This window comes from Peromyscus maniculatus, chromosome 12 (assembly GCF_049852395.1).
Source record: "Peromyscus maniculatus bairdii isolate BWxNUB_F1_BW_parent chromosome 12, HU_Pman_BW_mat_3.1, whole genome shotgun sequence".
Lineage (NCBI taxonomy): Eukaryota > Metazoa > Chordata > Mammalia > Rodentia > Cricetidae > Peromyscus > Peromyscus maniculatus.
The window spans coordinates 40,886,164-40,909,928 of record NC_134863.1 but is presented as its reverse complement, the minus strand read 5'-3'; the positions used below and the strand labels follow the sequence as shown (position 1 = coordinate 40,909,928).

General features: G+C 38.1%; 1 protein-coding gene across 17 annotated transcripts in view; it reads left to right on the top strand.

Moving 5' to 3' along the window:
- Window positions 1-23,765, top strand: part of Bbx (BBX high mobility group box domain containing) — a 243,376-nt gene that overhangs the window by 184,935 nt on the left and 34,676 nt on the right. For all 17 annotated transcript variants that reach the window (XM_076548971.1, XM_016008269.3, XM_076548968.1 and 14 more), the window contains 3 exons: window positions 3,766-3,846; window positions 7,690-7,764; window positions 14,816-14,896. In XM_076548971.1, the coding sequence (XP_076405086.1) occupies window positions 3,766-3,846; window positions 7,690-7,764; window positions 14,816-14,896 (237 nt within the window). The remainder of the gene's footprint in view (window positions 1-3,765; window positions 3,847-7,689; window positions 7,765-14,815; window positions 14,897-23,765) is intronic.

The following is a 23,765-nucleotide window of genomic DNA, read 5'->3' as shown; positions in this document are numbered from 1 at the left end:
AGCAACACCTAGTGGCTTTATGTATTATTTCAGAGACTTTCTAGAAACAGGATTGTTTGTTTTTTCTTTTCTTGTTTAACGATAGCTTATTTCTTTTCTCATCATTAATTTATAAGAATAGATGCTGAACAATAAGTGTTGATTCATAAAAATCATTCTCCAGTTAACAAAAATAATTTGAATATTCTATATAACATTTCATAAGGTCTGGGACTGTAATAGGAGCCTTTTGTAGGAAATCTACCTTCCCTTTCATAAGTATAGAATTTTCTATTTATACAATATATACATTTGGTGTATCATAGGATCATTTTTGCGTTTTGAAATCTTTAGATAAAAATGCCCGACATGTATCACATCCAATTTTACTTTGTAAGATAATCATCCTTACCTTGGTGACATGGAAGCATAGTTACAAATGTAAATTACTACTTTGAATATATACATTCTGATGAAATTTTAATGGGCAATTTACCGTACCTTAATTTGTTCTAGATAAACATTTACATCAACTCTCTAGTTTTCCTAAAAACTGCATCATTTCCCTTCCTTGCTTATTGAGAATTGAATCTAAATCAAAGGGAGAATTTGAGGAAAGCGCTCCTCTGTCTTCTATGCTGCTGGCATTGTTGGTTTCTACAGCTTTTCCCCATCCTTTTTTATCTCTACTCTAGACTTGTGTCATGACGTTTCTCTTCTGTTTTGACTAGGGTCAAGTAACCAAGTCACTATGTATATAATTGAGTAGTCTCCACATCCCCCAGGCTCTACATTTTGTGCTGTTGCCATTATTCTTTACTGACTACACTAATTCACAGATACTGACATTGAGAAAGGACATGGTCCACTAGAATAAAATACAGACTTAGTCATTCTCTTTGTGCTATTTAAGCCACTAGGCAGCCTTTGTTGTACTCTACTGCCAGGTCACACACACAAGAGAATGGAGTCAGTCAACAGATACTCACTGTGCATCTACTCTGTGCTGCATGGTTAGCACAAACACACACGTGTAGACTTCTGTCTTGTGCCTGGTCAGACATGCCTTGATAAGTTCTTATCTTTGACCCTTCCATTCATCTTGTTTTATTAAAATCGTTCATCTTAAAAGTTCATAAAGAGAGTTGTTTAACTTTTAAACTTCATGACTTGAAATGATTTTACAGTTAAATTATCCTTTATCTTTTGTGGAAGTTTGAGAAAGAGAAAGAACGAGAACATAAAATTGAATGGGTAGGGGGACCCAAGAGGAGTTGGGGTTGGGGAGAAACAATCAAGTAAATGAAAAAATGTATTTTAAATGGTATTTAAAGTTTAATTTTCTTATTGTTAATATGAACTTTAAGCCACCAGGGCAGTTTGCGTCCTCAGAGAGTCATTACCTCTCCCACCTCATGGAATCTGAAGTAGGAATACATTGATGGATTGTATGACATTGTAGCCAACAATGGGCTGCATGTATGACTGTATCCCATACAATCATATTGCCTAGTGATGCCATAGCTATATATTCTCTGTGATGTCACACAGTTCTCAGAACCAGTCCCTTTGTTAAACTGAGCCACGTCCCATGGCCTTAGTTCGTTTGCTTATTTTGTTTTTAACCTTTTTGTCCCCCTGAAGCAGATCTCATTAAGTTCCCAGGCTGTCTTGAACTTCGACAGCCCAGGAATGTCTTGAACTTGGTATCCTACTGCCTCCGCCTCCCAAGTAGCTAGGAGGGTTACACGTCTATGCCAGGAGACCTGCCTAAATGATAATGTATTTTGCTGCAAATGCCTTTTAAGATTGCCGTTTCATGTATGTTTTTATTAGAATTTTATAAAGACACTTCGTAATATTTATTCAGTTCCTGGCTTGATTTTTAAATCAAACTTCATTTCCCCAAATATCCAGGAGGTAAATGCATACAGTTTCTTTATTGTTCCTAACTTTGGTTAGTCATTCCATCCAAGAAGGAAATTTCCAAACCTTTGTGGCTGTTGCTTTGAGGGTTTATTGGCTTTCTTTTTAGTGCACTTGGTGTCTTAGTGGCACATTTAGCACAACATGCTTAATAGTCAAGCTGTGATAAGAGAGGCAAGCTTGCCCTAGATGGCAAGTTACTTAAAGATTCTGCAACTTCTCCACAGTACTTGTCACTAGAAGAGTCTTCATAACTCTCTAAAACATCCAAAGTGACCATAAAGTTTTCAAATATGTGTTCCTACTCTACAGCCTGTAACACTGCTAGAAAAACACCCTTCCTCTTCAGCCAAGTAGAGAAGTTCAGTGGGAACATCAGCGGGGGGGGGGGGGGGGGGGGGGGAACTTCTGTTGCCTTTTCCTTTGAAGTGAAAACATACCTATTCTCCCTAGAAAACCTAACTTCATTATTTAGGAATGTAGGAGAAACATACTGATTTAGGACTTACAAGAATACTTCTCAATTTTCATTAGTTCCTTCAGTAATTTTTTTTAAACAGGGTCTCATGTGTCCAAGGGTGACCATAAGCTTCTGATTCCCCCTACCTCCACCACCTGAGTGCCACAGGCATATGTTACCGCTCACAATATAATTCAGCAAATACTTCTTAGTATCTACACTGTACCTAGGCAGTTTGGAAAGTAATGCAGTAACAGGCCCTGGGATAGGATTCACAGTAAACAAGTGTGTCTTCTGATGATAAGAGTTAAATAAAGGCAGATTGAGTACTGAGGGTAAGTGTCACTTACATGTCTGGTCCTAAATTATTTCATCTATAAAAAGGGAGAGACTTAGGTCAGAATAATAAAAGAAATCTTCCTTCAATAGAATTCTCTACTGAGATGAGTATGTCACCCAATACAAATATTTTCCTTTCTTACACGAAATTAAAGAGGAAATTTACATTCTTGGAAAAGATCCTGGAAAGATATAATTTTAACTTTTTTTTTAGTAAGGTTAATAATGAAAATAACAGAAGACAATAACAGAATGTTAAATGTTAAATGTTTACAAGTATAACTTCTCACAAGAGAATGTTTCTTTAAGTAGACCCTAACCTTCTTAAGACTAGGGTTCATGATATAAATATGTGAAAACTCTGGAAAAGAAAATTTTGACTTGAGTTTATTTTCCCAGAATTACCCCATTAGAGCTCATGTGTGGTTCTGTGTAATCATGTAACAGGAAGTGTTGAGGCAGCATGGTACAGGGAAGGAGGTGTTCTCTGGGTTTGTGACAGAAAGCCAGTAGGAAAATGCTAATCTTCGTACACATTCTCAAAGTACCCTGCTGTCCATCTTCTGTCTCTGTCATTTTTTAGCAGTAGAATGGTTGGTCACTTGCACAGAACTTAGTAAAGTGTATTAGTTATTCTTTGTTCTGTGACGAAATATCATGAACAAAAGCAACTGACAGAAAGAGTTTATTTTGGCTAACAGTTCCAGAGGGCTAGCCTCCATAGTGGCAGGAAGGCATGACATGTGAGCAGGAGCAGGAAGCTAACCGATAACGTCTTTATCTGCACACAGGAAACAGAGAGTAAGCAGGAAGTTGGGCAAGTCCATAACCCTTACTTACCCTCTAGAAGTTTCCATTACCTTCCCAAACTGCACCACCACTGGGGGCCAAGTGTTCAAATAGATGAGCCTGTCGTGGATGGCTCCCATTCAGGCCCCACTCAGTAATTAATTTTTTGTTGGTGTTGCCTCAGTTGTTAGATTGTGAGGTTGGCAGTGCTTTAGGTGACATTTGTGTGTCCGAGGTTGTCATGATGCTCAAGCTGTCTGTCTTTCTTTCAGGCATCCACTGGGCCTTGCAGGCCTGATGTTTCAGAGTCACCTGAGTTGCGTCAGAAGTCACCACTGTTTCAGTTTGCTGAGGTAACGTTTGCATCCTATGCCTAATTAATCAAGGAGTCATTTATAAAACGAGCTTAAATGTGGGCTAATGACAGCAAATAAAAGCAGCAAAGAACTCTACTCAGCTCATTTAATTATAAATGGGGACATATAATCAAAGCTTGTAAGAGATATGGGACTCCAGGGGCTTTTTGTTTGATTGATTTTGAGATAGTCTCCTTATAGCCAGGCTGGTATCAAACTTAAGATTCTGCCTCAATATGCCATCTGTAGGGATTACAGACATTCACTGCTTTGTGCCGTTCTAGAAATGTTAATTGAGAAATAGATACATGTTTATAGAAGCTTGTTAAGTCATACTAATTATTATTATGGTTAAACTAGAATTATTATTAAATTATACATTTTGATTGAAAATCCAAAGATTGAATAAACTCAGGACTGTTACCTATATATTCTTTGTTTTTTTCTTTTTACCTATAGTTGCCTCTTTTCTAACATTGGTTTTTATTAAATTTCTTAAAATTCATCTATTTATTTTGCATACTGGCCACAGCCTCACCCCCACTTCTTCCCCTCCCACCCCCTCTCCCCCATTACACCCTCCAAGCCCCTCTTCTGTCTCCATCTAGGAAAGGGCAATTCTCCTAGAGTTTCAATAAAACATGGCATATCAAGTTACAGTAAGACTAAGCACCTCCCCATGTATTAAGGCTGGGCGAGGTGACCCAATATAAGAAGTAGAGCCCCAAAAGCCATTAAAAGAGTTGGAGACAGCCCCTGTTGCCACTGTTAGGAGTCCTATAAAAGGATCAAGCTACACAACTGTAACATACATGCAGAGGGCCTAGTTCAGTATCATGCGGGCTCCCTGGTTGTCAGTTCAGTCTCTGTTACCCCCTTTGAGCCCAGGCTAGTTGATTGTGTGAGCCTGCCCTTGGTGTCCTTGACTCCTCTGGCTCCTACACTCCTTTCCCCTCCTCCTCCACAGGATTCCCGAACTCTGCCTAATGTTTGGCAGTGGGTCTCTGCATCTGCCTCCATCAGTAGCTGGATGATTCCTCTCTGATGACAATTGGGTCAGGCACCAATCTGGTCACAGGGGACAGCCATTCTAACTTGATATTGTAGCATGAAGTTTGCCATTGCCAGAGTCTTACATCACAGGACAGAACTATTAGTTCACTGTCAGTGTCAAAAGCAGAGATTGAAACTCCTTCTGAAAATAGCTCAGTTAATCCTAGAACTCAATATGAACTCTCATCTCCTCCCCACCCCCAATCTTTAAGCCACCTATTCTTTCCTTGATCATTTAAATTTTCTTCTCTTTTCTTGTCCTACCACAGTTTGGTACAGGACAATCATACTTTTTAGATGTCTGTTTATTTGCATTGGCACCTCCTGCCAATCCTTTGAGAATATTTACAATATTCCTAGCTGCTTTGCTTATATTACCAGAATGTTATATATTTGTTCATGGTATATATCTGTCTCTTTCTGTCTTTGAGGGCTGGAATGAGTTTGGGTTCATTTGAATGTTGATTTCTTCAAGGACTAAATATAATGGAGAATTCATGCTGTGGTCCCTTTTCAGCAGTTAGAGATATGTTAATTGAGACTTCAAGCAGATATGCTTAGTGAGTGATCCTTGAAGCCCTAATGACAGAATGAACTCTATATTTTTATTTGAAACTTTGTACATATCACAGTGTATACATGTTGAGGCCTCTATAGCATATATGAGTTTCCAAAGAGATCTGTGACAGTATTGCTTTTATATGAAAGGTCTTGATATTTCTTAGGAGACCCTATTTGTGTCACCAACTGAAACACTTTATGTCATCATTTATTTATAAGCGTATCCTTTTGTTTAGAACTCACTAAATGCTTTTCAAAAAAGGACAAATGGATTTTAATAGTGGTTCTGTTTGGTTTACTATCTGATTTAATTCCTGAAGAAATATATTATGGGTTAGGTTTGCCTTTTATATGAATTGTTCATTTTTTTCTTAACTTTTATGGATGGCTAGTGGGAATGAGAAGTATTATTGGAAGTAAATCCTACTAGCTTCATAATTCCCAAGACCTGAGGTAAATCCTTGCAGCTTTGTGTTTGTAGTTTATCACACTTGCACAGCGTGTTACCTGGGACTGAGAGAATTGGTGGCTAAACCAAAGAAAGTTACTCAGTTTCAGCCTGGAATGTCTTCAGATCCCTTAGTTCAATTTTTTCCTTTTACGATGGTTTGTTTCTGTCTAGCTGATATTTATTTTTAAATAGCTTATCTAATTCAAAAGATGTGGTAGCTTTACATTCTTCCTAGTGGCTTCAGTAGTAAATAGTATCGATGATCAGGCAACCTTTATATTAATTTTGTTTCTTCCCTGATATCACCTTTGATTCTGTGCTGTCATATGACCACAATGTTTTCTAACTTTTCTAAAAGTCACTTTATGGTTGTAGAATTGGGATCAGGGTACATTAGTAAGTAATGTACTCTGTGGTGATTGAACACAGTCTACTATGTTCTCTTTGGGGTATACAAGTGGGCTGAAATGATAATACCCAAAGCTCCTGCTCACTTTCATCCTGCTATGTAACTGAACTTTGTCCACTCAGAAACAAACATTAATAACGGAATTACTCTTTAAAAATTCTTGGAAGGATTTTATTCTGGCCCTCAGTTTGAGGGTATTGCTGTTACTCAGTGAAAACAAAACAACATATGGTATTGCAGAATTGTCTATGCACTGTTAGACACTGACGTGTGTATATGTTTTGTGTGATGAGAGACTACAGGTGTCACAACAGAAGGAAACGGGGTGTGGTGGGAGTGGCTCAGCCTGCTGCATAAGCGTGAGAACTAAGCATGAGTACTCCTCAACAGTCGGGAGACATGGACAGGAAAATCCATGGGTTTTCCAACCAGCCAGTCTCCATGAAACGGGGAGTTTCAGGTTCAGCTGTAGACATTTTAAAAAATAACGTGGAGGAGAGTGATTGAGGAAGACAACCAGTGTCAACCTTTGCCCATACATTCATGTGTACAATGCATGTCCATACACACAGAAAGAAATGCTTTCCTATAGGAACAGTTGTGCCCCCATCTATGCCAGACAATACATTTTTATATTTATTTGTTTCATATTATATTCATATTATCATCATAATTCTATAAAATACTCACTATCACCATCGTTAATGTACAGTTGGAAAAAACAAGTCTTGAGAAGTTTAACTGAGGTCATATACCTGCTAAGTAGAGATGAGATCAAAACCCGGATACCCAGACCCCACTTCCATGTACTTCTTCCAGACTGTTTGAGAGATGCCTGTACACAAAAAGCAGTTTGGAGAGTGTAGGGAAGAGTATGGCTGTATCTACGTACAGCTTCCCGCTTTTAATACTGTGATTTCCTACTTTTTTTGCGGGGAAGTGGGTTTCAAGCCCGTTTTTCTGTTGTAGCCCTTGCTGTTCTGGAACTCACTCTGTAGACCAGGCTGGCCTCGAACTTAGAGATCCTCTTGCCACTGTCTCCTTAGTGCTGCGATTAAAGGCATGTACCACCACACCTGGCTTTAGTTCTATGTTTTTAAAAATTTCATAAAGAAATTCATCTGATTCTGTTTAATGCTGCTGCTTGATATATACCGGGTAGTCTTACAAGGTTCATCTTTTGAAGTGAGCCAGACTCTCTTTGTTCTTTACAACCGCCGTCTTCCTTTATCATTTGGTACTGATCTTTCCAGAGGGATTTAGAATGGCGACTCCCTTCTGAATCCACATGGAAATACATGGCAGAGGCTAGTAGTGTGATGTAGTAACACTCATTAAACATTAAACATGTCTTGTTTCCTTTTAGATATCTTCAAGGACATCCCAACCTGATGGTCCTTCAAAACAGTGTCAAGCATCAGCTTTGTTTCAGTTTGCAGAGGTAAAGCCTTCGTTTCTTCATGCCAGTTAGGTTCAGAAATCATTTTCATCTTAAGAAATGCTAAAAAGGAACCCTAATAATTTATGTTGCGCTTTAGAGTACATTCAGAGCAAGCATTCACTAGTGATTCATTTATTTCATTTTACCTTCTTAATTTACTTTAATCTTTAAAAAAAAAAAAAACTACCAAAAAAGCAGCAACAACAAAACAACCTGCTGTCAACATGAATGCTACAGGATTCCAGTTGTGTTTCCAGTAGTAAATTAGATGCTATAATTGATGAGTAACTTTCTAAAAGCAAATATAGTGTTGAGTATTACCTGTTAAGTTGTCACTATGTAGCTTTCCACCAGATGTAGCTGCAGCCAGTATTTTATCAGAGTCTAATCCTTGCCTCGGCTCAGGTCAGTTTTTGCAGGATCTCCAATTTTGTCGGCTTGTCATCCAGATAGCACGCACCAAACAGTATTTCCTGGTTGTTGTGACTGGTTTACCTCAACCCTGTGTTCAACCCTAAGGAGCTCTGTGACAAATAGTGAGATGGACACAGATCATGAAAAAAACATCCTGCCTGCTTTAGGTCCTTGTGCTTTTCATTCCAAGAAAACTGCATATCAGAATTTAAGTAATGTCTTATAGAATCGAGAGGAAATGACAGGCAAGACTGTTCTGTTTAATATTGATGCATTGAATCACCGATTCATTTGAGTATGGAGTGCTGCGTATAAGAAATGTAAAATGATATCCTTTTGGCAAGGGAAAACCTAGCGTTTCACTTTGAAAATGAGAAAAAAATTACTTTCGACTCTTACACTCAGGGAAAAAAAATGCTTCTTGGGACACTTCTGAGACTCATAGCACCAGCTGCTCTGCTTATGTCAGGCGACTCTGCTAGAGTAGTTACTTTAGTTGCTGATGATTAGTATATAAAACTAATAGCAATGCAAAATATTATTTCATGAAGAACAATTTGCTTGACGAGTCTGAGCACATTAATATTTCATTATAATTTTCCATTCTGATAAGCAGACTGTTGTTTTCATTGTCTGGGGGAAATAGTTTTGTTTAATATTATTTCCTCATTCTTTTCCAGTTATTGATACCCATTTATTGCTGCTAAATATTTTTCAAAAGTTAAAAAGAATGCTGGTTTGTTGAGTGAATTTATTTTTAGTGTTGATATCTAAGCCATTCCCATCAGTTTTTTTGAAGCATTTCATACAAGATATAATATATATTCTGCCAGATTAAAGTCTGCACCCTGTAACATGAATTCGAAGGGTATGGTGACTCATCTTTGATATACCTGATATTTGTATATTAATTACCAATTTAATATGAAATGTCAGTGTAGAATATCTTGACCAAATGTGTGTGTACCTAACAGCATGATTAAATGGTACTTAAAAGATACCATCATCAGATTTAGCAGCCACTGAAGACCTGGGTCAGTGCTGAAGGACCAAATTGATGGTATAAGGGCTGCGTCCTGTGATTCTGAAGAATGAGATCAGTGACTCTCCTAAAGGAAGTAATTTGTGCTGAGTGCACTCCCCCATCAAATGACCGGATTTGGTCGCTGCCTCTCAGTTGTACTGCTTCCCCGCCCCACCCCCCAATAGGGACAAAAAAGTTACTAGACAGTCTTCAGGGAAGCATCCCTAGAGGTCACACTGCTGCGTAGCAGCATTCGTCCCTAAAGTCTTTTGGTTGACGCAAAGCATCTCTGGGATTTGAGGAAGCTTAGGATTGTTAATTTGAAAATTTAGCAGGAGCTGTTTCAGGGGATTGTAGCAAAAGTCATGCATGATGGATAAACCAGCCGGGATAATGTGAACAAACACAACTTCTGCTATACCCAAAAATCTGATTCAGTCTTCCTCCCTCTTCAAGCCCTAGGGGACTTCTTATATTTTGCATAAGATGGTAATATAAGCCATTTTAATTTCTGAGCAAATTAAAGTGTGGCACTTGGGGTTATTTAACAGTATGCGCTACATCTGCTTTCCATAAGAGAAGTCTGTGCTTATCTAGAGATTCATAACTTGTCTAGTCCTTCTCCTTGTGATGGATCAGAACACTAAGTTTCAATCTAGTTTTTACCATCTGACCATACTGTCAGCCCAATTGTAGGCCCGCTTATATAAGGCTAAACAAGAGTTAAATAAATGAACTAATGAAAGTTGTCTGCTGAAATCTATGATGAACATATATATTGTAGTAGAAATAGAGTAGTCTGTAATCACTGTGATTATATATCCCCTTATTTTTATTATTATTTCACAAAATAACATCATCTTTTATTGTCCTAATTAGTCCATAGCAAAGGTTTTCACACTTTAAAATAAGTCTGTGTCTCCCATAAGGCTTGTTCAAACACAGAAAGATTCCTAGGCTCTACTGCTAGGACTTCTGATTGACACAGACTGAGAACTTCCATCTGCAGCAAGATTCTTTTTCAGGAATCACACCTTAAGACTACTGTTCTCCAGTTGCTGCTGACTTGCAATGTATTATTGCTATTGCTGGTGAACTTTCTCGTTCCATTGTTCTCATGAAGGAAAGGAAGGAAGAAACAGGAAGGGCATAAGTGTTTGATTGAAAATTACCATTTCTACCCTCATCTATTTTCTGAGGGGTTCTTGGTCCTATCATTACCTACTTATGAAGGGAGTCAGTGTTTATGTATTTAGGAAACATTTAACTCTGTAAAAGTGTTTGGTTTTGGAATATTTATAAGATAGACACATAAAATATTCCTAGAAAGCATTCCTGCTAATTTCATTTATAAGCTCTTCAGAGGCATTTGGCTATATGTTCTCTTAGAAATGGGTTATTTATTGTGAAGTGAAATTATCAAAGAAAACACACTTGTTAAAGACTCTGGCCATTTTCTTAGGTTGAAAAATGGTTTTTGTTTTTCTTTTTTTTTTAGCAAGTCCTGGGTTTCTGCATTGAAAGCTAAGGAAGACTCTTTCCCCGCCCCCTTTTTTTAACCAAGTCTGACCATCTTAAAGCCTGTTGAAATTAACCTTCAGTGAAGCACTTCTTTTTTAATAGGTTCCTTGTGAATGTTTATATTAAAGAAGAAAAATAATATCCCTGCTTTATAAGATCTAGAAAGAATTACAGTGTAAAGATTGCCTGCCCCCATGTCAGGCAGCCTCCTCTTCCATTTTGATATTCATATTTCATCTAGGTTCAGCTTAACCCATCCAGTGTGCTATCACTCTGTGATTCTTAGCTCTCATGTACTCAGTTGGTCAAAATGAGTTCCCTGTCTGCATTGTTGTTGTTCAAAGGTAAAGTGCCACATCACTCACTTTAGATCTAGGTCTTGAAGACCAATGCCTGAATATAATGCCAGAAAGGAGCTATTGTTTTCTATTATTTAATAGGTCTAAAAGCCATGGACAATGCACACACTCTCTGTCTGATGTGTGACTGGCTCTTAAATCTAGTATCTTTGCATTGAAAAATAGCATACTTACTAAAAAGACACAGCTAATCTATATGATTTAGACAAATAGATTTGGACATTAGGTCTTTCCTTAGAAGATATTTACCCTGCCAGTATAAGTAGAATCATAATCATACCAAATCTAAGATATTGTCACAATAGGATCTAAGCAATAGGTACAAATTTAGAGCATTCATTTTCATGATAGGATACTTAATATGTTACTTACTATTGCATTCCAAAAAAAACACCATATACTTTACTTACTATTGCATTCCATAAAAACACTGAATACTTCACAACTAACCACAGGACATGCTATGTGTTTTTTTGGGAGGCATTAATATTTCTTTTAAAGTAAGCAATACCAGCTATTCTCATCTATTTTTTAAATTTATTTGTGCAATAGTTATCATTCATTTTCTTCAAGACTAGTGTCTATAATGCCTTATAATTACAAAATATTTCACTATCTCCTAATTTGACTCTCATCTTACCAACTATTTCCCTTGTATACTCATGCACCTCAAGGAAACATAAAATGAGAACTTTAACATCCAGAGTGATAATTTTTCTTAGCATATTTTTCTATATCCCAGATACTATCTCACCTACTTACTATTACCTCCTCTTACTAACCTTTATGACTGGATACTGTTTATCTGAATTATATAATAGTCAAAACAACAGAGTTAACAGATTGGCAAACACCATACAGACTGAGGAAAATAAAATTCACAACCATGAGCATAGTATACAATACTCTCCACCTACCGGTGTAGCAATCACACACTGATGGGTCGGAAGCAGCATTTAGGCTAGTCATTGGAAAACAGACATTGATGATATTGTTCTTACTTAAAGGGAAACATGTCCCTTACATTGAAAATTTTTAGCAGGAGTGTACAGTAACAAAATGACAGATTAACAATATATGACTTATTCTTGAAGTCAAAGCCATCATCACAGATAAAATTACAAAAGAAAATATGTAACATAAAAAGGGAAGTGGTCCCTAGAAGAAAACTCCAAGAAAAACTAATATTTATAGGATCACTGTAGAAAGAAGCCAGCAGAGATTAGCAAGGAATGGCCTTAGAGGCCAGTCTCCAGGAATCGAAGCCCAGAGAGGAGTTGGCCAACAGAGAGATCAGCATGTCAGTGTGGTAGAGAAATCTAGACAAAGGCTGAGCCATCTAAATTATCATATGTCCAGCCTTCTCCCAACCTCTGAAAAAATGCCCACCCTTCCCCACGCTTCTCCAACCCAAAGAATACTCAAGTATTTTAAAAGACCTGCTCAGGGAGCATAGTAAATCATTCCATGAAATTTTGTCAGAATTTGGAAACATGAACCTCTCATACACATGCATTTTTAGAAATCAGGCTTTTTAGCTACCTTGAATATTTTAAATATTGTCTTGTAGCTGTGAATAGGTGAACATCTGAGAGATTTTTTTTCTTTAAAAAAAGGAAGCTGTCCTAATGTGTAAGAAACCACCTCAAGTCTATTACTTCGTAGTTCATTGGCAGAGGGCAGGGAGTCTCTTGATGTGACCTGTACTGCACGAGGCAACAGATGCAGTAGAGATGAAGTACAGTCAAGTGACAGAAACTGTGGAATAAAAAGAACAGCAGAGGGAGCTGATGGAAGAAGTACCGAGATGGGCCTGGGTAGTGCAGCCCAGCCCAGCCCAGCATGCTGTGTCTTGGTAGTTCTTGCTCATGCAGCAAAGTTGGTAGTCTACAAATTATGAAATTTAATAAATTGTATCCTCAGACATTTCATCTCTAAACTGTTCAGTTTCATTGAGTAACCAGTTTTTGGAATGGCACTAAAAGTTTTTATATTTATCAGTGATGATGAAAAACCTAAGTGTTGATTGTTGTGCCATCTATGTGATGATCTATTGGCCTCGGAACCCTGCTGGTCCCCAGTATGAAATCTCATCTCTGCAGTATAATACTGGGCAAGCTTTCTTGTATTTTAAAGGTAAAATAAATGAGGCTCAGAGTCCTGATTATTTACTTAAATCTACATAGCAGAAAATAATGAAGGCATGTCTGGCTGGCTCAGAAGCCTTGACTCCTACATTATATAACCTTGGTTCAAGGGACTGACATTTACATTCAGTGTTTCATTCCTTAAGTCACTAAAAGTCCCTGATAATAGTATGTTTGCTTTTTCTTAGTCTAATGATAGGACAATTAAATTCAGCTTGTCTAGAAATAGTTAAGTGATAGACATCAGTGAAAACTTGCCTAGTGGAAAATATTCCAAACTCAAGAAAGAGTGGGATCCTTACGTTATCTTCAATAGAATAGCATGTGATTGCAGTGAGTTTACTAAAACTGTAGCATCTAGGAAGAAAAAAAGTCCTCCTAACTTCCTTTAGCTAGACTTTAAAAAAAAAAAAAATAGCCAGCATATTAAATAAGTGTTTCTACGAAGGGCTTTTATTCCATGGGTATTCTAGAGAGAATTTCCTCTCCCAGTGAGCACCCATCACACAATTTACCCCTGAGTTGACACACCTTAGAATCGCCTGTGGGGTCACTGTAAGTTACTGGGCTGGATTGCCTCCTAAACCAAACTGAGGAACTGTATATAGACTAAGAACTCAGAATCATAGAAATGAAGGATGCTTAGGCCATAGCTACCTGCTCCCATGGTGACTTCCCCAGGGGAAGAATGCTGTGTTCAGGTCCTGAGTAGATCTCTTTTTCAACTCTTAATGAGGCTAAAATTTGAAAATGAAGTTTTATATGAAAATAAGAGTAGTGTTGTTCATTCATAATATTGCTCAGACACTACTTAGCCAAATTTGCAAAAAAGTATATAGTCAGTCTAATGCCATGTATGCTGATGCAACCCACATAGTACAGGCAGATTCCTAACTGTACCCTGTAGGTGTGAAGTCCATTAGTCTTTGAGTGTAGTTTATGCATAGTCTCACAAAGGCAGTCAGTATTTTATATAAAATGTTTGCCTTCCTCTAGCTCCTGTCATGTTACCTACCACATAAGGAGTTCTTTCCAGAGAGAACCCAAATATGTCCTTTAAAATTAATTGGTCGGTAAATGCAAAATAATTCTATGTATCTTTCCACTCAGCTAATTGATGAGTTAGTTCTTAAGTAGAAATCAATATGCATATCATGCTAATGTTAAATTTAGAATTGGGAATATGAAGGATAATACTCTTGTCATTATATGGCCATCAAAGTGGCACCTATATTTGAGCAGCTCAAAAGCTTCTCAAAATGATCTAGTTAAAGCAGTTAGGAGTTGGAAGTAGTGTTAGCCCTACAAACTTAAGGAAATTCTTAAGAGGCTGGAGAGATGGCTCAGAGGTTAAGAGCACTGGCTGCTCTTCCATAGGTCCTGAGTTCAATTCCCAGCAACCACATGGTGGCTCACAACCATCTGTAATGAGATCTGGTGCCCTCTTCTGGCATTCAGGCAATGCGGGCAGAACACTTATACATAATAAATGAAAAAAAGAAAATAAAATTCCTAAGTATGTAGGTAGAAAGCTAAGATTCTGGCATTAAGATTAATACTTTTTATGTGAATCATTTTCTTTGTAGATCTCTTCAAGCACTTCACAGTTGGGTGGTGCTGAGCCCGTGAAACGCTGTGGGAATTCTGCACTCTTTCAACTGGCAGAGGTAAGTCATAAGAAGTTAAGGTCTGCAGGTGTGGAAATGACAAACTAATGACGATAGTGTTTTTTAAACCGTGCTGTCTCACCCATGACCATAAATATGCCGGATCTAGTTTCTAATAGTAAAGACTACCTTTCACCTTACAATAAGGAGGTTTGCTAGTAAAAGTCATTAAGCACTGAAAAAGATTACCCAGGGATATCACAAAAATGGTTTCACAGGAAATATTTTTAATAAGACCAGTTTTGTCTCTCTTGGGTTAGTAAGTTTAAGATTAGTAAGTAGGATTAAGTCCAGCCTGAGTTCCAAAAATAGCTTGTTACTTTTTCTTTCTTTGATTTTCTTAAACGACTTCTAAATCTCTAAAATGCACCACTTTTAGTCAGAGTGATTTGTGTGTGTGCATGAAACATTCAGATGACATATTCTAATATCTGGCTTTAGAGTATCCTCACACATTTGACATGACATGCTACTATTATTGTACTGGCAAAGGAAAACCTATGCAGAAGTTGCCATAAATTGTAGCCTTTTTATCATACTGCAAACCACTCTGCCTAAAGGGAACATGTGGAAGGATTTCATCAACACCAGGATCCTCTCAATTGGATGATGAAGGGATGATGAGAAACTCTGCTACTAAACGTTTTCTTTTCTCTCTTTCCTTCCAGAGCTCCCTCTGAGTTCTTTTGTGAGTGGCCTGGTTCTTTTATAAATTCTTGTTCATTTACTGAGCTTAATGAGATCATCTGTCGTTTTTTATCATAAAAATCTTAGAGTTTAAAATCTTTAAGTTGGTACCTTTAAATTAGGCTTTTAAAAAAGCCAAGCCCGGTACAAATTAGGAATACAAAGCCCGGAAACAGTATCTGATACAAAGACTAGAACAAACTAACCCATTGTATCGGATGCCAAGCTTGACATGGTTCTTATGTAAAACAAATCCAGACCCAAAGAGAGGACTGTGAAGAAACCCTGAGGAAAACTCAGAAGACAGCAGGGACTGGTTGTGAGAGGGGGTTAGTTAAGGTCCCCTTCAAATGTGGCCAAGAAAGAGAGCACCTCTGGAGGTGACCTTGCAAATGGATCTCAGCAAGCAGAGAGACAGACCGTGAGGTCATGGAGTTTCCAGGCTCTAGATTGTCAAAACAACTTATCTGAAATGGCTCTTTTTTTTAATAACATGAATGTATGGGCCATCTGCTTTTTCTAGTTATATAATTTCTCTCTGTGTACACACATGTATAAAACTATAAAGTATTAAACAACACCAAAATATAAAACAAACTAACTTTCCATATAGCATTTATCTTTATTAAGCCGTTTTTGATGGTAACATACGAACCTCTGAGATGCTTCACTGTGCAGTGTTGCTTAAGAGAGGAATCTACTTTGTCATTTTCTTTGTCATGAGAAGGATTTCTTATTGAATCAAAGCTCATTAGAAAAAAGCATTCTTCTAATTTGTAGGGATGCATCCCAAATATGAAACAGATGCTATGGCTTAACAGATGCTTGGATGCTGGTGTCATAATTTAAAGGAGTAAAATTATCAAAATATGCCTATTTCAGTTACAGAAAATCAATTTAGCAACCTTTGAGTAAAAATATGTGCTTCTGATGAAACTGGGTTGCTGAGAAATCATTTGCCAAGATCTTTATTATTATTTGTGCCACTTGAATCTGATGCCACAACATGAAGTGTGTTTTAGAAGAACATTCCAGTTGCTAAGTAAGCATCAGATGCACAGTAGACGAGCCAGCATGGCCAGTGATCACCAGTAGATTAATGCTTTCTTTAATTCTGTCCCATTTGTAATTCATAGTCTTTTTTTTTTTTCTTCAACAAATAATGTATCATCATTTCTGGTACCTCTGAAAAATAAATATAGAGACAGATTTAAACTTAACCTTCCAACGGGAAAACTGTCAAGAAAGTAGTTCGGATTTAGGCTGGACCCCTTCTCCTTCGACAGCCTCCTATACCTTGATAGGCCTCTCTCAGCACCACCTCTATTCCCAAATCATCCTGGCGAGTGCTATGTGCAACCCTGGGGCTTTTTTCTCTCCTCAAGATAGAAGTCTTCTCCATTCTTTACCCACTGTGTCAGGAAAAGTGAAGTCAGCTCTACTGTTAGAGATCAAGGAGAAACATGTAAGCAGTGTATTCTTATGGCTTGGTGAGAAACAAGAAATGCTTTAGGTGTAAAATGTTTTGTGACATGCTTTACTTATCTGACCAAGCACAAACCAAACAAGGGAGCTGGCAGCAGGGCGACGTGGAGTGACTTGCACTGTTCTTAGTTTTGACATTGGAACCCAAGGGTAAAGTAAATAAATAGAAAGTAGATTAGTTGATCGAGTAGGAGGCCACCTGGCAGACCTGGGGCAGTCATATCAGAGAAAATATGATGGAGCTGCCTTTGCTCAAGATGCTCTCAAGTACTGCAAGAGGCAGAAGTGACATTCACCTGGGTTGTACCCAGAGAGCTGTCTTGATCAAAATACCACTGTGGATTTAAAAACAAACAAACAAAAAACAAAATAAAACAAAACAAATATCTCGAGTCTGCTTCCCTTCCTGATCCCTGTAAGATCCATTCCAGCCCTGAGGCCATATCCATTCTGATCACTGACACGCCTATCTGTTCAGTATTTTAAATATCACCCTGCCTGGGGCATTCCTTAAGAAAGTCCTTGAGACATATCAGCAACAACTGAATAAAAGATAATAGTTATTGCAGCAGAACACTTGAGAGAAGCAATTTAGAAGGTTTATTTTGTCTTGAAGGAGCAGGTATGGGAGATATCAGCCTGTCTTGTTACTGGATGAGAGGAAAGGCTAGATTATAACCTCAGGGCCCAGCCTCCAACCTACTACCTCCAGCCAGACAGTTCCACATGCAGACTACAACAGGCAGTTCTACCTCTGCCGTCTATCTCGAAAACTAAGGTTTTAGTCCTAGTAAAGGACCAGAAAAAAGGCTCAGCTAAGCACAGCTCTTTCTATAGCTATATTCCTTGGGCCAGAATGGAAAGAGAAATGAGTGAGCAGATCTCCCGAAGTTAAGGCTATTGCTTACAAGAAATACCATCTTGGACCTGGGTAGACATCCCTGCCACCAAGCTTAATAACCTGAAATCAGTTCCCAAACCCACATAATGGAAAAAGAGTCCCTACTCCTACAAGTTGTACACACAGAAACACAATAATAATTAATGTAATAAAAATTCTAAGACACAGAATTTTATACGTGTGTTTATTGCCATACTCTGTACCTACCTCAGCAGCCAAAAATAATGTTGAATGTTAGCAGGAGGCAGAGGTTTGGACTCTCTTGCCCTGTCAGTTTGGGTTGCAAAAGGACGCCTCCCCAGGTGAAGGCCCTGATTGGAGGAACATATGATTGAAGTATGTAGATATTTTTGTATGTGGGGTGGCAAATGTTCCTAGGTGTGCAATACACATGTGAACACATGGGTGTGGAGGCCAGAAGACACTTCAGTTTTTATTCCTCTTCAAGCCCATTCTGCCTTGTTTTCTGAGACAGGTTCTCTCACTGGGACCCCTAGCTCTCTGCTTAAGGTCTCTCAGCTCTGGGATTACAAGTGAACCACCTCACCTGGTCTTTCACATAGGCTCTGGCGATCAAGCTGAGGGCCTTGTGCCATCTACCCAACCCCATGGTGGGTAGCTTTTAATGTCTGAAAGTGACCTGGAAATCCTAGACTTGTTCCATGTATTTTAAAGGGATCTATCCAGCCAGGAAGGGAGCTTTCTGCTGAGATCAGAAAATTGAGAACAACACAGTGCTCTTTGTTCAAGCCTCCACGAGGTTCATACTGTTCAGTTAATCAGTTCCTTATGCTGGCAAGTGCTAAAATGCATTGTTTCCAGTCATTTTGAGATTAATTAGGCTAATCATCTACAGAGCAGCTCAGCAACCTCCCTGGGATGACAGTTGGGTATGAGAGTTGCTGCAGTTTGGAGGATGCTCTGAGGAGAATCAGAGATAGCTTTATCTGCATTTTTTTTTTAATTCTAGAATTAAATATCTGTAGCACCCACACTGTCTGGTTAACAAGCAGAACAATGTAATCACTAATTCTAACAGACAAGTGTGTTTCAGGGTTTCCTCCATGCCAGTAATAGTGAGGCTGCTGAAATTGCCTATGTACACATTTAGTACAATGAGAACTAAAACCTGTAAGCCACCTAAGGTCAAATATAGGAACACTTCACTTTCATATAAAGTAAAATTGGTTTCTTAGAAAGTGACAGAGGCTGAGCCTATGTCTAAAATCACTTCCCTTTGTTCTGATAATTTTTCTGAAATTACTTCTACTAGTGAGTTTTGTTTAACTTAAAATAATGAGTGCTATTTATTATCTATTATGTGTTAAGCACAATTTGAGTACTTCATATGCATTAAATTAATTCTCACAACTATGTTCTGAGACAGGTACTATTATCATTCCTGTTTTTCATATTAGGAAACCAAAGAATGTAGAAGTTAGGCAAGTTTACTTGGTACCTTGCTTAAGGTCATGTGGACAGTAAGAATCAGAATCTAGGTAGGAACTTAGATCCTCTGTCTCCCTGGACTGTGCTCTTATGGTGGGCTTTTTTGTCTTCTTTAAGACAACTATAAAAATGCTGTCTAAGATGCTTATTATAGTCTTAAGAAGACAGTTCACTCCTACCCATATATGCATGGTAACATGTTCAGGGATGCTATCAAAGAAATGGAGCTTAGGTTTTCTTCTTAGAAAATCTCGCACCTTTGAAAAGCTGACAGGTTGCGTCCCACACTCTCTGTGGATATGGTTCTGTAGATACATGAGGGTTATTGGGAATTAGTGGTGTACAACGCCAGCCCCCAAGGGGATTGCTCTTTAGTTGATGAAGATGATATTAAAAAAGAAGATAGGAAGGCAGAGAAGCACTCCATTATATTTTTCTTTACCTCAGTTTATCAACTTTGTTACATTTCTGTCAGAAGCTAAAGAAACAGGGTGTTGTATTTCCTCTAGATAAACCTCATAGGAAAGAGATAAACTATTGGAAAAGTTGTCATTAACTATATTGATTAAATAAGGATATAGACATTCTCTGAAACTTCAGCACCTTACTTTTTCATATATTCTTAATTGCTATAATGATGTATGCATCAAGTAAAAGGTAGGCAAAGGTAAATTTATTGTATTCTAAAAATCAAATCATTTATAAAATTGCACATTAAAATGACAGGATTTATAAACAATATTGCAAAAAAACATCGGTAGCTCCATGAATAATCTTGCTTAGCTATTCTCCCTCCAACATTTTAACATTTCCCGATGATTAGAGGTGCTTGACTGAAGTAGGACTGTATGTCAGTGTTCTCTGTGTGTGTCCTGAGTATCTGACCCTTCCAGCCACCTCTAGCCCAGAGCATAAAGTTGCAGATCTCAACCTAATTTCTAACTCTAAAGCTGGAAAATTTACAAGGGACTTTTATTTAACATTGCTGTGTTTCTTTTCTTTTGATTCAAGTCTCTAGTCATTTAAACACCTAAAACTTTTCTTCTCACTCCAAATTGCGCCAGTGTATTTTGGGGGGAGCTAAAATATAAAAATGTTTTTAATAACTGCTGTTAACAACTTCAGTGAAGACATCAGATGGCCATATGGTACCACAACAACTCCCACCCATCCAGAATCCACAATTTTCAAGGAAATAGTCAAGAAAATATTTAAATTATCAGTTTACCTGGCCCAGTGTTTTCAGCCAACCAAAGAGAAAATTGCTCAACTTGCCCAGATTTCAGTGCTCAGAGGTATATACACCACTATTCTGTGACTGTTTATCCTGCACGATGGAGAGTCTGATTTGCTTAGCAACAATGCTGCTGTTGTTCTCAGTAACTGTTGACTGTGTGTTTTAAGGTTAACACACACAAGCACACGGACACACACACACACACACACACACACACGCACGCACGCATGCACGCACGCACGCACGCACACACGCGCACACACACCCCATTCTGGTTTTAATTAATTACAGAAGAAATGCACATCTTGAAAAATGCTGCTAACTGCGCATCCTGGAGTTGTATTTGAACTGTTTTGGCAGATAATAAGCCCATACAAAATGATTGTAAATATACCTTGGCTGCAAAAACATCTGTACTAAAAAGCAGAGATTTTGAATTAAAACTGATTAGTGTCAGTAGGTCTCTTTGCACACTGCCTTGTTTTTAACTTAGGGGACTTCTTTATAGTGTACAGTAACAGAAAAAGTCTAAGAGGGAGATGTTGTGGCCCATCTTGAAGCTGCTTAGGACCAGCCAAGAGAAGGCTGCTGTGGCATTCCTTCTAACAGTTTATTAGTTTTCACTCCCCATTTCATTGTCCTTTAAGGCAGAACAAGAATTGGATCAGTATCTGAACATTGGTTAAAAGAAATGCATTTATAGTTTGTCTCATTCAAAGATTAAAAACTTCATATAGCATAAGTTTATTACTCTCTTGAAACCAGTCCTTCATAACAGACCCCAAGCCTAAATGTGCTCTTACCTGGACTAAGAAAGGCATCTCCCTGTACCTGGAAACATTAACTACATCTCTTCACTGTGTATTGTAACACCTTCAGAAGTAATACTTATTCTTAGCATTTTGAAGGGGATGATAACCTGTGCTTTGGTCCAATATGTTGTCTGTGAGGATCAGACTCAGTATTTCAGCTCTTTCTCTTCTTTGAGGAAGGAGTTACATTATCTCCAGCACATCACTTCCAGGCCTTTCTGCCTGTACAGAAATAAGGGACCGCAATGTGGTTTCTGTTGGTAGAGGGAACTTTTAAATATCCGTGATTAATTTTCATATGTACTCTTGGGATGTGTAACTAAGAACACTGTGATTGTCAATTGAGGCCTGGTAGTAACGTGGTTATAATTAGCATTGTTTTTAGAGATTCATAAAATAACTTTTCCTAGTTTGAATCAGAATGCACTTTAGACTTTAATGAATTACCTAAGGACTAATGAGCATTAAGTTTAACACAATTATCTGTTGAAAACCTTTAAACCTTTTCAAAGATATGAGCATATTCTTGGAGGAGAATACAAAGGTGAACAGAATGCATTCTGTGCCCCTTGAGTTATAGCTGTTGAAAAATATGGTAGGACCCCAGGGAACCGACAATAATTATCAAATATTTATGTCCTTCTTTGACTTAAAACATTAACATTTTAACTTCTTTGAATGCTGCCCTGGGAATTCCATCACTGGAAGGTGCCCTGATGATTTTCTGTTCTCACTTTTAAAGGAAGTTAATGCTCAATTTAAATTAATAATAGAAGGATGAATTGTCATTTACCATGTCAGGCACTATTTTAAGGCTTGATTAACAATTAGCTGTCTATTAAGGGCATCTTGACTAAATTAATAATAGTCATTAATTCTGTATTTCCCATAATGCAAGTTTGTTCCCTTGAGCTCAGATTGCTTTATGTTCTTTTTATGCCTGTTGTGTGACTGGCTACATGCATGTCGATGCATGTATGATGTACTTTGTATGAACATTCCTAAGCTCCACTGAATTGTGGATGCAAACACCCATAGTAGGTGTGAGTAGACATCCTTATACACAAAAGTAAAACTGGGTACTGGAGAAGCTCAACAGCTAAGAACCAAGCTGCTCCTGTGAGGATCTGGCTTCATTTCCCGGCACCCATATGGTGACTCATAGCCATCTTCAACTCCAGTTCCAGGGAACCCATCTCTGTGGGCACTAGGTACACATATTGTACACAGACATACATCCAGGTATACACATAAAGTAAAGATAAATAATTTTTGAAGTTACACTGATATTATATGACAAGACTTTTCCTGGAAAAATGCAACACACACCTACTCACTCCAGATAGCAAGCCAGTACAGACCAAAGTGTGGATAGCAACAAAGTCCAACCTAGTGAACCAATGAATTGATTGGGGTTTCTTAGAGGAATATGGGTGAGGGGTTACTTACAGGAGCAGAAATGACTCAAAGACAGTTGTGTCACTGAAGCCCATCCCAACGAAGGTGACAGCTCACAGACACTGGGAACCTGGAGAATGCCGCACAGCCTGCAGATAGTTCATCAGATTGGAGAATATCCTTTCCAGATGCCTCAGTCGGTCTAAACCTCTTCTAAGCAGCTGGGCTGGTCTCAGTCTTCTCTACAGCTTGTTTTGTCTGTGAGGGAGGGACCTAGTGAATCTGGTCAGTTTGAGGGCCTTCCTGAAGCTGTTTTGAGTTATTTACCTTCCGCCTTGAGGAGCTTCCTTGCAGAATGGAATGTTTCAATCTCAGAGGAAACTGCTATACAACAGCTAATCATAGTTACATATTTTTTAGAGTTTTTCTGAAATTAAGATCTTCCCAAACCCAATTTTTATGTGTAGGGTTTTTTCCCTGCCCCTAGAGAATTATTGAACCCTAGATTTAAAAATAAGAGCAAAGCAGATAGCCAATCAAGGCTCTGGCATACTGCTTGTGGTACTCATATAAATGTCATTACTTCAAGTAATAGAAACATCATTTATGATTCTAGCATATGTTTTCTGTGAACCAAGACTCCAGAAGAGTGTTAGCACAAAACATTGTCTTCACTCTGTTCTAGGCACTGTGAGTTCTGTACATTCCTAAGGCAAAAAATATTAACATCTATATATTATAGGTTAGCACCCCGAGGCACAGAGTTTAGGGGAATTCTGTGAATAATCTTACATAGTAGAGTCCCCTCCTCCATCAATAACCAATCGGACAAAACCCATCTGCAATCCTGCAGTCTGCCATAGAACCAGCACCTTGGAACTACCCCTTAATATCAAACTT